The sequence below is a fragment of the Neocloeon triangulifer genome, unplaced genomic scaffold (genome assembly GCF_031216515.1).
Source record: "Neocloeon triangulifer isolate White Clay Creek 2 clone unplaced genomic scaffold, ASM3121651v1 ptg000010l, whole genome shotgun sequence".
Lineage (NCBI taxonomy): Eukaryota > Metazoa > Arthropoda > Insecta > Ephemeroptera > Baetidae > Neocloeon > Neocloeon triangulifer.
Genome location: NW_026775552.1, coordinates 198,989 through 211,075, shown reverse-complemented (window position 1 = coordinate 211,075; position 12,087 = coordinate 198,989). Strand labels below are relative to the sequence as shown.

At 36.9% G+C, this 12,087-nt stretch overlaps 5 protein-coding genes across 7 annotated transcripts; all 5 read right to left on the bottom strand.

Annotated features, from left to right (window-relative positions):
- Positions 1–104: 104 nt before the first annotated feature.
- LOC132195630 (probable pyruvate dehydrogenase E1 component subunit alpha, mitochondrial) lies at positions 105–3,515 on the bottom strand. 2 transcript variants are annotated; one of them, XM_059617750.1, is made up of 7 exons: positions 3,372–3,515; positions 2,771–2,836; positions 2,535–2,708; positions 1,968–2,294; positions 1,675–1,815; positions 1,076–1,324; positions 105–618 (listed from the first exon to the last, which is right to left on the bottom strand). In XM_059617750.1, the coding sequence occupies exons 1-7, from the start codon at positions 3,420–3,422 to the stop codon at positions 430–432; spliced, it is 1,197 nt and encodes a 398-aa protein (XP_059473733.1). In that variant the 5' UTR covers positions 3,423–3,515; the 3' UTR covers positions 105–429. The 2 variants fall into 2 exon arrangements, with proteins under 2 accessions (XP_059473733.1, XP_059473734.1); XM_059617751.1 differs by lacking the exon at positions 3,372–3,515 and adding an exon at positions 3,075–3,126.
- Positions 3,516–3,656: 141 nt separating this feature from the next.
- On the bottom strand, positions 3,657–5,147 carry LOC132195623 (uncharacterized). Its single transcript, XM_059617738.1, has 6 exons — positions 4,828–5,147; positions 4,470–4,774; positions 4,326–4,413; positions 4,136–4,266; positions 4,015–4,079; positions 3,657–3,962 (listed from the first exon to the last, which is right to left on the bottom strand). Exons 1-6 carry the CDS (start codon positions 5,024–5,026, stop codon positions 3,686–3,688), a joined length of 1,065 nt encoding a protein of 354 aa, XP_059473721.1. The 5' UTR covers positions 5,027–5,147; the 3' UTR covers positions 3,657–3,685.
- Positions 5,148–5,332: 185 nt separating this feature from the next.
- Positions 5,333–7,191, bottom strand: LOC132195622 (guanine nucleotide-binding protein G(f) subunit alpha-like). The gene is made up of 9 exons (XM_059617737.1): positions 7,044–7,191; positions 6,775–6,847; positions 6,562–6,718; positions 6,403–6,500; positions 6,293–6,347; positions 6,090–6,236; positions 5,893–6,023; positions 5,649–5,829; positions 5,333–5,587 (listed from the first exon to the last, which is right to left on the bottom strand). Exons 1-9 carry the CDS (start codon positions 7,171–7,173, stop codon positions 5,378–5,380), a joined length of 1,182 nt encoding a protein of 393 aa, XP_059473720.1. The 5' UTR covers positions 7,174–7,191; the 3' UTR covers positions 5,333–5,377.
- Positions 7,192–7,384: 193 nt separating this feature from the next.
- Positions 7,385–9,183, bottom strand: LOC132195672 (coatomer subunit zeta-1). Of its 2 annotated transcripts, none has more exons than XM_059617831.1 (5): positions 9,103–9,183; positions 8,547–8,792; positions 8,363–8,496; positions 7,940–8,030; positions 7,385–7,566 (listed from the first exon to the last, which is right to left on the bottom strand). In XM_059617831.1, the coding sequence occupies exons 1-5, from the start codon at positions 9,118–9,120 to the stop codon at positions 7,519–7,521; spliced, it is 537 nt and encodes a 178-aa protein (XP_059473814.1). In that variant the 5' UTR covers positions 9,121–9,183; the 3' UTR covers positions 7,385–7,518. The 2 variants fall into 2 exon arrangements, with proteins under 2 accessions (XP_059473814.1, XP_059473815.1); XM_059617832.1 differs by lacking the exon at positions 7,385–7,566 and adding an exon at positions 7,573–7,838.
- A 153-nt stretch (positions 9,184–9,336) lies between these two features.
- LOC132195660 (sulfide:quinone oxidoreductase, mitochondrial) lies at positions 9,337–12,087 on the bottom strand. Its single transcript, XM_059617803.1, has 8 exons — positions 11,913–12,087; positions 11,500–11,605; positions 11,220–11,444; positions 10,968–11,165; positions 10,704–10,913; positions 10,463–10,649; positions 9,792–10,041; positions 9,337–9,729 (listed from the first exon to the last, which is right to left on the bottom strand). Exons 1-8 carry the CDS (start codon positions 12,017–12,019, stop codon positions 9,669–9,671), a joined length of 1,344 nt encoding a protein of 447 aa, XP_059473786.1. The 5' UTR covers positions 12,020–12,087; the 3' UTR covers positions 9,337–9,668.

Sequence of the window (12,087 nt, the reverse complement as noted above, 5' to 3'; positions counted from 1 at the left end):
CCAAAACGTGCGCAGCGCGCTGCTTGAAATTTAATAACTTTATTTCATCATTTTAATTCCATTGACAGTTTTGACACGAAAAAGAGAGAGAAAAAAAATGCAAATTTATATACTCGACTTGGTTTTTAATGCTCAGTTTTTCGTAACAATATAATTATCAGGCGTGAATATACAGCATTTTTATTTCACACAACTTTGAGTTGTTTTGAGAAACAATCGAGGAAAAACGAGAGAAATTACATAACCAACGTTGGATGAGGCAAGGAAATTGACCCACATTTTCATTAACATAAGGAAAAATTAGCAGCGTGTGGATTAAATTTTTTGTTTAATTTTTTTCTTTCTTTCTAAACAGCCCTATGAATTTGTTGTTCCTTTTAATAACTGCTTGACAACACAATGTCCTTTATTTTTCTCTTGAGAAATTTATTACTTCAGATTTACTGCCGAGCCGATGCGCTTGTGCTGCAGGGGTTCCCAGGGCGCAACGTTGCGCACGTCGGTTTCGAGGGGCGCAGAATAAATGTCGGCAGGCAACTCCTCCATCGGGATCTCGGTGTCGGTCTTGGCTTTCCTAGACGCCTCGTCGATCTCTTTCTTGACCTCGGCGTCAATGGCCTGTGAAAAAAAGTAGACACGAGGTTGTTTATTTCAAATCTTGATAAGACGAGTGATCTGTGTGGGATGTTGTCATAAAAAAACAGTAAATAGAGTTGAACGCCCTGCTTATTTATGATTTAGTTTCTTTGTACTTGGAAAAATTTAATTAACATCCAAGCTAATGAGAAAATTTAATGCATTCAAAGAATTTAAAACCTAATTCTTTTACTAATGAGCTGAAAAGTAGCGCAATGTGTCAATGTTGTTAAATTTTAGGTCATCTTATCATAAATGGCTGTTTTTTACGAGGATTAATTGCGGCCAACATCCAAGGTTAGAAATGTAAATTTATCCAAATCAAGTAGGGAAGTTCATTTGAAGAGCTTGAGGTCAATCATTGATAATTGAATTCAATGTTTCCAATTGTTTTCCTTCTCAAAAACTATTGATAATTAAAATAATTATGTTTTTCTACCTTCAATTCGTCAGCTGTCGCAAGGTCTGTGGAAATTATCTTCTCCTTGAAAGAAGCAATGGGATCTCTGGTCTGTCGAACTTCTTGAATTTCATCTCTGGTGCGGTAACTGGTGCCAGGATCGGACATCGAGTGCCCTGAGTAGCGGTAAGTGACGGTTTCCATGACCAGAGGACCCTTTCCAGAGTTGCAGTATTCGATGGCAAACCGAGAAGCTTCCCTCACAGCTAGAACGTCCATGCCATCAACCTAGTACACAAAAGTTATTACTAAATTGAAAAAAACTTAAATTAACCAACGATTCTAACTTTAAATAAAAATTTCCTTTTTTTTCTAAATTCATTTTTTTTAACTATACTCAAAATAATATGAAACGAAGGTAAGAAAAATTTCTTAAAAAACGGTGAAAATGTAAATATTATGACGATTATGATAAAATTAGAATTTGCTTCTCATGAGGTATCAAAACCTTCTTTCTCTAACTTGAATAGTTGGTTATTGAAAAAAGGGAAACATTCATTCGAAAAATAAAATTTTAAACTTTTGACAGCAAAATACAAGAAGGCTTGTTTTTTTATACAAAAGTATAAATTTTGTACCCAAATTCCTGGCACATAGTCTCCTCTTGTGTAGTAATTTGTGCTGGCCGCCGCTCTGTCTGCGCTGGTGCCCATTCCGTAGCCGTTGTTTTCGCAGACAAATATGCAAGGGACGTTCCAAAGTTTGGCCATATTGTACACCTAATCGGAAGTTTGAAATTAAATAAAAGTTTTTCTTAGTAATTAATAAATTATTTATAAAATAAAATAATTGATCTAATTTAATGTCTTTTTTATGTAAAATTATTTTAATTTGTATAATATTGCAAGAAATATTATAAGTGTTGATTTACTTCAAAAATCTGTCCCTGGTTGGCTGCACCGTCGCCGTAAAGAGCGAAGCAGACATTCTCGTCGCCCCTGTACTTGCTGGCAAAGGCGACCCCGACGCCGAGGGGCACCTGAGCACCGACGATTCCGTTTCCACCGTAAAAGTGAGGCGCATACATGTGCATGGAGCCACCCTTGCCTCTGGCACAACCAGACTTGCGGCCGGTCAACTCGGCCAAAACGCCGGTGGGACTGACACCCATCAGGTACGTCCAGCCGTGGATTCGGTAGGCAGAGATGATTGCGTCCGCAGGCTTCATGGCAGCCTTCATTCCCACAGCACATGCTTCCTGAAATCAAAAAATTATTGAATTATAAGCCAACTTAAAACACACTCTATTTATTTAAAGATTTTTTTTTTAAATAAAATAATGGTTATTTACAGAAACAAAAATGATGTTTCCAAAAATACATTTTTTTTTTAAATTTAACAATTTGATAAAAGAAAAACATAAGTTTAAGGAGATTTAATAATGCAACTATAAAGTAAATTTTTTTCTGTTTTGTCGATTTTTTTCAACTTTAAATACCTGGCCTGAGTAAAGGTGGCAAAAGCCTCTGATGATTTTCTCCTTGTACAAATTTCCGGAGGCGGTTTCGATTCGCCTGATGGTGAGCATTTGTTTGTAGTACTTGAGGGCATCATCTCTGGTGACGGTCACTGTTGTCTTTGGGCCTTCGTCCAATTTGTGGAGTTTGAAAGGCTGCAGAAAATTTGAGTTATTGTTTTAAAATTTATTTATAATAATTTGATTTTAAAATATACCCTGGTTTCAAAAGTGGCTTCGGAGGCAAAGCTCTTGGACGAAGTGAAGAACGGAGCCAGTGCTTGCTGCAATCAGATTAAGAAGTTTTGGTACGGCATCAATTTGCAAAAGTTGAGTTAAAAAATATGTTAAATTAAAAAAAAAAAGTTTGACAAAACAAGAAAAATTGAAATAAAAACTGCAATAATTACATAACTTAAAAAAATTATGTGAATAACGAAGTAAAATGTAAATCAAATTAGCAGAAAATAAGTAAAATGACAATATATATAGCAAAAATCTGGATGGTTTCTGTAAGTTTACCGCTGACATGTCCACAAAGTCGGGGACAATTTTTGCCGCCACATCTTTGCTATTCTCGTACCAAGTGGCCAGCTAGATACAGTTAAAATCAGAAACATTTTTGTTAATTTTATTTGCTAGTGAGGTTGGAAAGTGAAATTGCTATTATAGTAGTTTTGGGTTGAAATGCGAGGAAGACCTTGGCACAAGGGCACAGGCCGTGCGGTGTGCAACATTGTTTTTTGACATTGCCGCTCCTTCGAGCCACGATTTTTACGGGAAAACGGTTTAATTAGGGTGGTTTTGATCGATACTCACGTTCCTGTGGTTGAACCTTCTTGAAACCAACCTCGCCGCGGGGGACATCATTTTGAAAAGCGGCTCAGAGAGGAGAAAATTTGGAAAATTCGTTCAGTTCGACTCGTATTGATCAGCTGAAAATGGCAGAGAAGAATTTGGGGGCGTGGCCTACGGATAAAATTGCGCCAAATTCAAAAATAGATCCCTCAATCAAATGCAGGTGAACAATAGAAAAAAGTACTGTAATATCAAATTTTAATTTTTCTTTTAAAAATAAAATTTCTAAGCAAATATAAAAAACAATTTTTATCGGCTTATATTCCGTCTCCGGTTTATTTATTACTTTTAGTTTTACCACTCTTAGCTTTTTTCTTGGTATCGCCACTGTTAATCTTTTGAACATTGACGTTTTTTGTAAATTTTCTTATCGTTTCACTTGGGATGTCTTGCTGCAGTTTGTGAATTACAGAAGCTTTTTGGTACACAATCGAACACATTTTGAACATTTCCTCCGGATCCTTTTTGGATAGATTCTCTTCGCTCGGCTTGGGCAAGCAGAATACTTTTTCCAAGTCCGTGGTGGGAATGGAAATTTTACCAAAGCATGTCCTGTGAGGAAGATTGATCAGATTTTGACCATAATTTGTAATTTTTCTCTCACTCTAAAAGTTCTCTAAGCAGTTCGGGCGTCGAATTCGGGTGGTGGCAGAAAATTTGCAAGTACGACTACGTCAGGAGTTTTAAAAATTAAAAATGTTTATAATAAATTACAAGTAATTTACCCTCCAGATAAACTGCAAGCAGTGTCTTTTCATAAACAGCATCGGCAGGAGTTTCAGAGCCAAATCCCAGTCATGTCTTAAAAGAGCTTCCCGAACTTCACTCATTGCATGATAAGATTCATTATCACCAGCTGAAAGGATAAAACTATAAAATTTTGAATCCTATATAAATTAATTAGAGTTTAATTACACCCATCTGGTGCATGTGAGACTGGTGCAAAAGGGATGAGTCTGTGAGCTCCGAGGATGTTTTGACTTAAAGTTGCCGCCGTCGAAAACTGGAAAATTAATAAACTTAAAATTTTAAATAAAAAAGCCATTTTATGATAATTACAAGGATATCGTAATTAATAATTTTTTCAGGTTTGGCCTCCTCAGGTTTAGGAACTTTTTTAGGCTTTTTGGCTGCTGTTATTGTTTCCTCGGAAGCAGTTTTGGAGCTCAGACTAATATTATTCCGTTCATTGGCAAGCTTTCTCTTAGTTCTCTTCAAGTTCGCCCTGTAGACGTCGGTTGTCAATGCAGTGCACGCTTCATAATGCAAAATTTGGTCCTCAGGCTTGCGCTTGTCCCAGTCACAAGGATAGAGTTTCGGAACTGCTGTATCAGGATGAAGCAAATTCACTTCGTTGTTGATCACTGCAAATAACAATACGAATAAGAATAAAAGATAGATTTTCGAGGGGACAAACCTGTCAGTTGTTTGTGGTCGAAATGTCTGTAGCAGACTCGGAGTTCTTGCTCCAATATAAACTCTTCTTCGCCGAGGCCTCCTTGCAGCAGCCACTGTCTCCAAACCTCCCTTGTTTCTTCATTTTCAGGCTGAAATCCGCAGTGGTTGTAGTTTACGCAGCCTATTTTAATGCAGACGGTGTCTAAAGACGACGGCATGGCTTATTTAACGAACAATTTGATCTAATTAAGACAACAAACACTCAAAAGTCTCAAAACTTCTAACGAAACTACTCATACAAAAGCCGGTGTTTTGATTTTATAGAAATGAATGAACCGACCAATCAGAGACGTGGATTTTTTCTCAGCCAATCACGGGCTCCCATTTTATTCAGAAAGAGCGGGAGAATCTAGAGTTCATCCGCGATTGTGAAAACATAACACGAATTTTTGAATTCGTCTTTATTTTTGCACAGTTTCCTATGCAAATAACCGGAATTATCGACGAAAATAAAACTTTCTAAATTCAAATCACAAGAAATCCGAATTTAATTATATCATAAAGAAAAATCATTGCAGGCCCAACTGCATCAAGTTCCAAGAAATCACCATCGAGTGGACGTCATTGAAAACATTTCGGATGTTTCTGGTGTCGACGGCGGTGGTGTAGTGCCAGTAGCACTCTCGGGGCTCATCCCTAAGCTGGGGAGTATAAATTATGCTCGGGCCGATGGTCACCTTGCGATCCAAAGTCGACGGCCTTTTTTCTCTGGTGGCCTCCTTTTGAACAGATAAGCAAATCAGTGCGACTAATTTTTTTCACACGCAATTAGGTCAGTACCAAAAATAGATCTCTGATGTACTCTCTTGCTCGGTCAGTGTACTCGTCGAGAGTTTCTAATTTCTCGTCGAAAGGCAGAAAATTTGGAAGATGCTTTTCCAGCCGCTGACCATTTTTGATTTTCTGCTCCAAGACGTCTTGCTTGTTCAGAAACAATATCACTCCAGCATCTCTCAAATACCTTTGATTAATAAGAAATAAGAAAAAAATATGATAATTACAGAAAAGAAAATAATTTTCACACCTGCTGTCCCAAACGTCTTTGAAAAGGGTGAGCGCCTCCCGCAGCCGATTCGTCGCGTTGTCCTCTCGAAGGGTCTGGTCAAAACTGGACGTCGCGACTAGGAAAAGCACTGCGTGAATTCCGTCGAATGCCTGTACAAATTTTACATCTCAATACTTTATTTTGTGCAATTTTCATTTTTTTTTTTTTTAATTTACTTGAATCCATTTCCTCCGCTCCCCTCTTTGGCCTCCCACGTCGAACATCCAGAAGGTCTGAGAGCCGCCGCCGTACTTTTTTGGTATTTTGGCGGTGAACTCCACTTTTTGGATTCCTGTCGTTTTCTTTCGGCAGCGCAGAATGTCCTCAAAATTTGACAATAAATTAAAATAAATGAGAATAAAAATAGCTTTTTACTTACTTGATCATTGGGCAGGTAATTCGAGTGTCTGATAGCGCTGATTTTGTCTAGAAAGCTGTTTCAATAAATTTTAAAATATAAAATTTTGTAATTAAAAAATAATTATTTACTATTTTGCTGAGTCCAGGGTTTGATAGACATTTGAATTTTTAAAGTGTTCCTGCACAATCGGATTTTTCCAGAGAAACTCAACCTTGTCATAATATTCCTGTGTGGAAATTACATAATTAAAAAACTTTTGTCTCCCATATTAGACAAATTTTGCAAGCCTTTTCAAAAGGAAAATTTGCTTTCAGGACGTATTCAACTGCAGCCTTCAACCGTGTATCGTCTGTGTGGTCATTTGCAAATGAAACATTCTTGCATAAGCAACTGATAGCTTCATGTATATTTTTGCGCACAATCTTCACCTGCTCCAATCGCTCTCTATTTTGAAGAAAATATTAATAAATTTAAATAAAAAAAACCAATTTTTTTTATACTTGTCCGAAAATCCTGAAATGTGCAATATCTTCATCTGTTTGATGATGGTTGTTTTGCCAGCCTCTCCAGCACCTTTAAAATTTTTTCAAAATTATTAAATTCAATGCGCAGATGAGGATTAGCAAACAAAAATTTGCATGTCAAAATCAGACGACGTACGTTGCATCAATTTTTCAAGATAACGCTCGAGCGTCAGGGACGCGAATAATAATTTAAAATTTGGTTAATTCCGCAATTCCAGATTATAAAAATTTCTTCGATGAATTACCCAAGAGCAAGATCTTGATGGCGTTTTGGAAGGGTTTGGACCAGCCCGCCAACTGCTTGTCCAGCTCTCTGCTCGTCCTCCGTGCGGTCGCCCTTTTCTCATCTTTCGGAGTAAGACAGTCGAGTCCCATTGCCACAGCGACACCTGTTTTTTCTCTATTTATTCTGCTACTTGACTTATCTGCTTTTGCGTCCGTGAGCAATTATCACTTTGCTCGAAGATAACAAAATCCTAATCTTAACCGCAGGGATTATTGGCCTCGCTATTCAACAAAATTATTAATCCTTTAAGGAAGGCAAAATTCTCAATTGGGGGTTTAATTGTTTAAAGAATAGACCAGATTTCAGCTTACAATAAAACGCAGGTTTATTTAAAAAAAAATCATTGCGATTAAACTTTTACTTAATAAGTAACAAAACGGTGCAATTTGTATAATTTATAAATGACATACTTTTCTTAATTTTAGGAATGTCGCTCACTTGAGAAGTGACCACTTCAGCTGTTCTTTGGCTGTCTGTAATACCTAGAAATACAAAATCCAAAGGCTCAGTCTTTTCCGACACCGATCACAATATAATTATTAAATCTTTTGTGTTTTAGTTTGACAAGAGTAATTTTAGGGCATGCACAGTTTTCTTTATTAGTTTGCTGGTAGGAGAGTGAAGCGAGTATATTTACAGAGAAAAATTGTGTGTTCAGAGTTATTTTAGAAAAAAAAATCAAGATAGAAAGAGAGGCACAACCGAATTCCTTGCAACCACCAACCCATCAATAACCAAGAAGGTATTCTACGACCTGCAACCAAACAAATCACTCAGGTCATTGTGCAAGAGGATAAATTTATTTGAAATATGATTGCAAGGAAGTCAGATCGAATGGAGAGTGAGTCAAATTACCTGTGCTACTGTCTGCTCTCCGAGAGGAATGTCGTCCGTTCTCAGGGCTACCCGCTGCACCACGTTTCCTGAATCGGCCTCCAGAATAATCCTGAAAATTAATTATTTTCAAAGTCAATAATTATTTACAAATGAACAACCTGCATTTATTCATAATTATGTTAAAAATTTGTATAAAATAATATTAAATTAATTATTTACAAATTATTTTTATAAAATTAGGATTTTTTATTTTGAGAAGATAAAACTCTACTCGTAACAGTAAAATCATAAATCAACTATCCTAAATATACTTTTTAATCCCTATTTTGTCACAATCCATTACATTTAACTTAACTTGCATTAAATGAATGTAATTTATCAATTTAATTTTTATTTCATTGCGAGCTTAAGTAATTTTGCATCTCAGTAAATTAAACTGACCCTCCATCACAAATTTCATCCATGGCTAGCATAACAATGTCCAAGTTCTCGAGGATGACTCTCTTCTCGACGTTTTTCCTCAAAATTTGACTGATCGAGTCGTACAGGCAGTTCAGGACGCTCATCAGGATCAGCTGTAAAAGTAAACTAAGCATTTGTCTCCAATTTTTATTCAAAATTGCACCTCATTTTCAAAAGAGCTGCCCATGACGTAGAAGAAGAGGTCAACGTTGCTCCTGTAAACGCAGGTGAGGCCGTCGAGCATGATGATCTCGGCGTTGGCTCTGTGCGTTTTATTAAAAAGGTTCTTCTCGAAGGCCTTTTGCTCCTTGACCGTGGGGAAGACGTTCTTGTCGTAGTACTTGGCCAGAATGCGGTTTCCATCGTTGTCGAGGATGGCCAGCCCCTTGATGGTGTACAATGTTGGCTCCTGAGAAACATAATTGTTCATCAATTTAATACAAGAAAATTTGGTTCTATTTTCATTCATTATTAAAAATAAAAATTGTTTTTAAATTACAAGACTTTTTATAACATTTAAACTAAATATACAAGAAAAATTAATGTCCTGTAAAGCTCAATAAGACTGGGCGATTTCGACTGCATTTTTCAGTGAATATTTAACCTTTAGACCACAAAATTCACTTCTCTGGAGGGCGGAAATTTTTCTAATTTTTCCGGATATCTTTGAATTGGTCAAAAAGGTGCCGGAAATCGCTAAAAAAGTTGATTTTTCTCACCAGCAAAACTTCCTCCATGATCAATGTTTTGATTATCAGCCGACACGACGACACCGACACATGCGCAATGATCGATGATTTGACGTGGATGGAAGCAAAGGCGCGGGTTGCATAATTATACCTGCTTGCTAAGTGAGAACTATGTATACTGCATTATTTTTGTTTGAAAAGAGCTAAAAGAGGTTTTAATTATTCTAAAAGTATTGATTATTATGTTTAATTATTAAAAAATCCTTTATAATTTTTTATTTATTTTCTTTATTATACTCGGTGGTCTTGATTTTGGTTGTTTTAACAAAAGAAAAAAATATATAATTGAAAAGTGATAATTTTAATAAAAATTTAAAACTAGACAATAATAGAAGTTTTAAAAATATAAATTTTTGTTTCCAATTCAATCACAATATTACTTGGCTTGCGTGTTCACAAAACTCACAGCTGCTCACAGCGTGATTTTTAATTAAAATTATATAAGAAGAATAAAAATATATATCCTCTACCATTTGAGATTAAATATAGATTTTTCCTTGGAGAATGGCTATTGGTTCAAATCTTAGTCTTTCAGATTATTTTCCCATTCCGAGGTGGAATGCTTTGCGGAAAAGCTTTGGTCCTTCCCAGTATCCGCTGGAAGAAAAAAATTAATTATTTTTAAAAATGAAAATAATTTTCCATTTCCGATTTGTTACTTGAGCATGGCGTGCCAATACAACTGCGGCATGATTGTTTTCTTCATGAAGAAAGTGGACCACCTCTCTTTGCCTTGGTCGAAAGGGAGCGTTTCCAGGGGCTGGCCATCGTAATCGAATTCGGCCAAGATGCACGAACTGTATCCAGTCACCAGCGGACAGGACGTGTAGCCGTCGTAGGCCACCGAAGGCAGAGGCTTCCCTGCCATCACTGCGGCCAAGTGCTTCTTGACCACACCACACTGGCCAGCTAAAAACAAAGTGAAAATAAAGACAATAAAATTACATTAGCTATTTACAATTTCTTTCCCGAAATTGGGATCAATTGCTATCATTTATGGTGGATTGAATTTAAATTCGGCTTTTCCTCGATGGGTTTTTGTGAGTTTTTATTGTTTAAGAAAAACAATATCCTGCTCTGAAACAATAAAAACTCACAAAAACCCATCGAGGAAAAGCCGAATTTAAATTCAATCCACCATGAATCAACCCTCGATCGTGAACTTCTACTACAAAATGCTATCATTTAATTTCAGTTTAAGATGAATTAGGTAAAAAAGGTAATTTAAAAGTAATTTTGAAAGCTACTTTTAATTTAAATTTGTTTCTTAATTCATACTTAAAACTTTATCAAATTGCATTAGGTTTTCATTTTTTTTCTAGTTTTTTACCAACGGCAGCCGCAGTTTTTGAGGTGGGAGCGTTTGTGCAGTCTCCGATTCCGAAAATGTTGGGAAACCTGACATGCTGCAAGTTGGTCTTGCTCACTTCCAAGTAACCAGCTTTGTCAACCAGGTCAGCACACTTCGAAAGCACTTCCGGAGTGCTCATCGCAGGAGTCGCATGCAGAAATGAGTACTAATTTAAAAGAAAAATTAATTTTTGTTATTAAAAATTAAAATGATTTTGAACTTTTTGAGTGAGAGTCCCTCCAGGCTTGTCCAAGTTTTCAAAAGTTGCCTCACTAGCCGAGGAATTGACTTCGATTAGATTGTGTCGGAAAGTAACTTCGATGCCTCTTTTCTTGCACAGCTCCAGCAAAACCGCAGCGTATTTCTTGACACCAAAAATTACTCCCAAAGAAGTATAATACTTTATATCTGCTGCGTCCCGCTTTCCATGCTAAAAATTATAAATAGGAACAAATTCAGAATACAAATTTGAGAAAAATAATACCTTTCTAAGATACTCTTCGAAAATATACATAACCTTCTGAGGTGCTCCTGCACATTTGATCGGAGTGTTGGGAAAAGTGAACAAGGCGGGTCCGCCTTGGAAGTTCTGCAAGGCCTTGAAGGTCTTGTCCACATACAAAGGTGAGTAGTTGGAACACACTCTTGGATCTTTGGCCAAAGCATCCTCCAAGCCCTTGATCTTAGAAGAAAAATATAATAATTTCCTCTCAATATGAAAAATAAATAGAGATACTTTGTGGAAGTCCAACTTGAGTCCGACGGCGACCAGCATGAAATTGTACTGAATCGAGTCTCCGCCTTTGGTCCTGACCGAGTTGGTCTTTGGACTGAATTCCGCGACTTGGTCCTTGACCCAGTGTGCGTCCGAGGGAAGGACCGAGGCCATGGCACGGCCACTGTCGGCCAGAGTTTTCATTCCGCCGCCGACCAACGTCCACATGGGCTGGTAGTAATGAACCTGAAGCATTTATTTTTAATTTATTTATTTCAGGGCAAAATTATGTTGTTTTTACATCTTTTGGCTCGACGATCACAACTTTGTTCTTGCCAAGTTTGGAAGCGAATTTTGCGGCCATCGAACAACCACCTGCGCCGCCTCCGACAACGAGGAGATCACATCTGGAAATATTACCAAACAATTAATCGTTTTTAATAATTTTAAGTTTAGTTTTTAAATATTTAACAAAAATTAATTTAAAAATTAAAAAAATTATTGTATTTAAATGTTCTTTAATATTTAAAACTAAAAAGAAATTTAATATGATTAACGTTTTAACATTTGGTTGCGTGTGCGTGACAAGTTAGAGTCTGTGAAATGGATCCCTAAGCGAGGATCAGGTTTGAGATTTGGTCTGGTCAGTCTGGTGTGTAATAAAAATTAAGTGAGGCGTTTTTGGTATGTATAAGCACCGGATGATGGACTCACTTGATATCTTGGCGAGATTGGCCGGAGGTCGCAAAGTTCGCCTCAGACGAAACTTTGAATTTGTTAACTTTGATGATTCGCAGGACAGGCCTGTCGAGGCATCTCATCGTGCCAAATTCAAAATTCAACTAAAAGAGAAGGTCGACGGGCGGAGAGAAAAATTTGTACTGCGATC

Coding starts and splice junctions, on each gene's coding strand:
- LOC132195630 (XM_059617750.1), bottom strand. CDS start 3,422: ATGATGTCCCCCGCGGCGAGGTTGGTTTCAAGAAGGTTCAACCACAGG. Junction 2,295..2,534: donor GCCACCTTTACTCAGGCCAG/GTATTTAAAGTT, acceptor TTTTGATTTCAG/GAAGCATGTGCTGTGGGAAT. Junction 1,816..1,967: donor ACCAGGGACAGATTTTTGAA/GTAAATCAACAC, acceptor ACTTCCGATTAG/GTGTACAATATGGCCAAACT.
- LOC132195623 (XM_059617738.1), bottom strand. CDS start 5,026: ATGCCGTCGTCTTTAGACACCGTCTGCATTAAAATAGGCTGCGTAAAC. Junction 4,414..4,469: donor TTATTAATTACGATATCCTT/GTAATTATCATA, acceptor TTAATTTTCCAG/TTTTCGACGGCGGCAACTTT. Junction 4,267..4,325: donor CTCACATGCACCAGATGGGT/GTAATTAAACTC, acceptor TTATCCTTTCAG/CTGGTGATAATGAATCTTAT.
- LOC132195660 (XM_059617803.1), bottom strand. CDS start 12,019: ATGAGATGCCTCGACAGGCCTGTCCTGCGAATCATCAAAGTTAACAAA. Junction 11,445..11,499: donor TGATCGTCGAGCCAAAAGAT/GTAAAAACAACA, acceptor TAAATGCTTCAG/GTTCATTACTACCAGCCCAT. Junction 10,914..10,967: donor TCGAAGAGTATCTTAGAAAG/GTATTATTTTTC, acceptor TATAATTTTTAG/CATGGAAAGCGGGACGCAGC.
- LOC132195622 (XM_059617737.1), bottom strand. CDS start 7,173: ATGGGACTCGACTGTCTTACTCCGAAAGATGAGAAAAGGGCGACCGCA. Junction 6,719..6,774: donor ATTTCAGGATTTTCGGACAA/GTATAAAAAAAA, acceptor TCTTCAAAATAG/AGAGCGATTGGAGCAGGTGA. Junction 5,588..5,648: donor ACATCAGAGATCTATTTTTG/GTACTGACCTAA, acceptor TCTGTTCAAAAG/GAGGCCACCAGAGAAAAAAG.
- LOC132195672 (XM_059617831.1), bottom strand. Junction 8,031..8,362: donor GATGAAATTTGTGATGGAGG/GTCAGTTTAATT, acceptor ATTAATTTTCAG/GATTATTCTGGAGGCCGATT. Junction 7,567..7,939: donor GAGAGCAGACAGTAGCACAG/GTAATTTGACTC, acceptor TTGTATTTCTAG/GTATTACAGACAGCCAAAGA.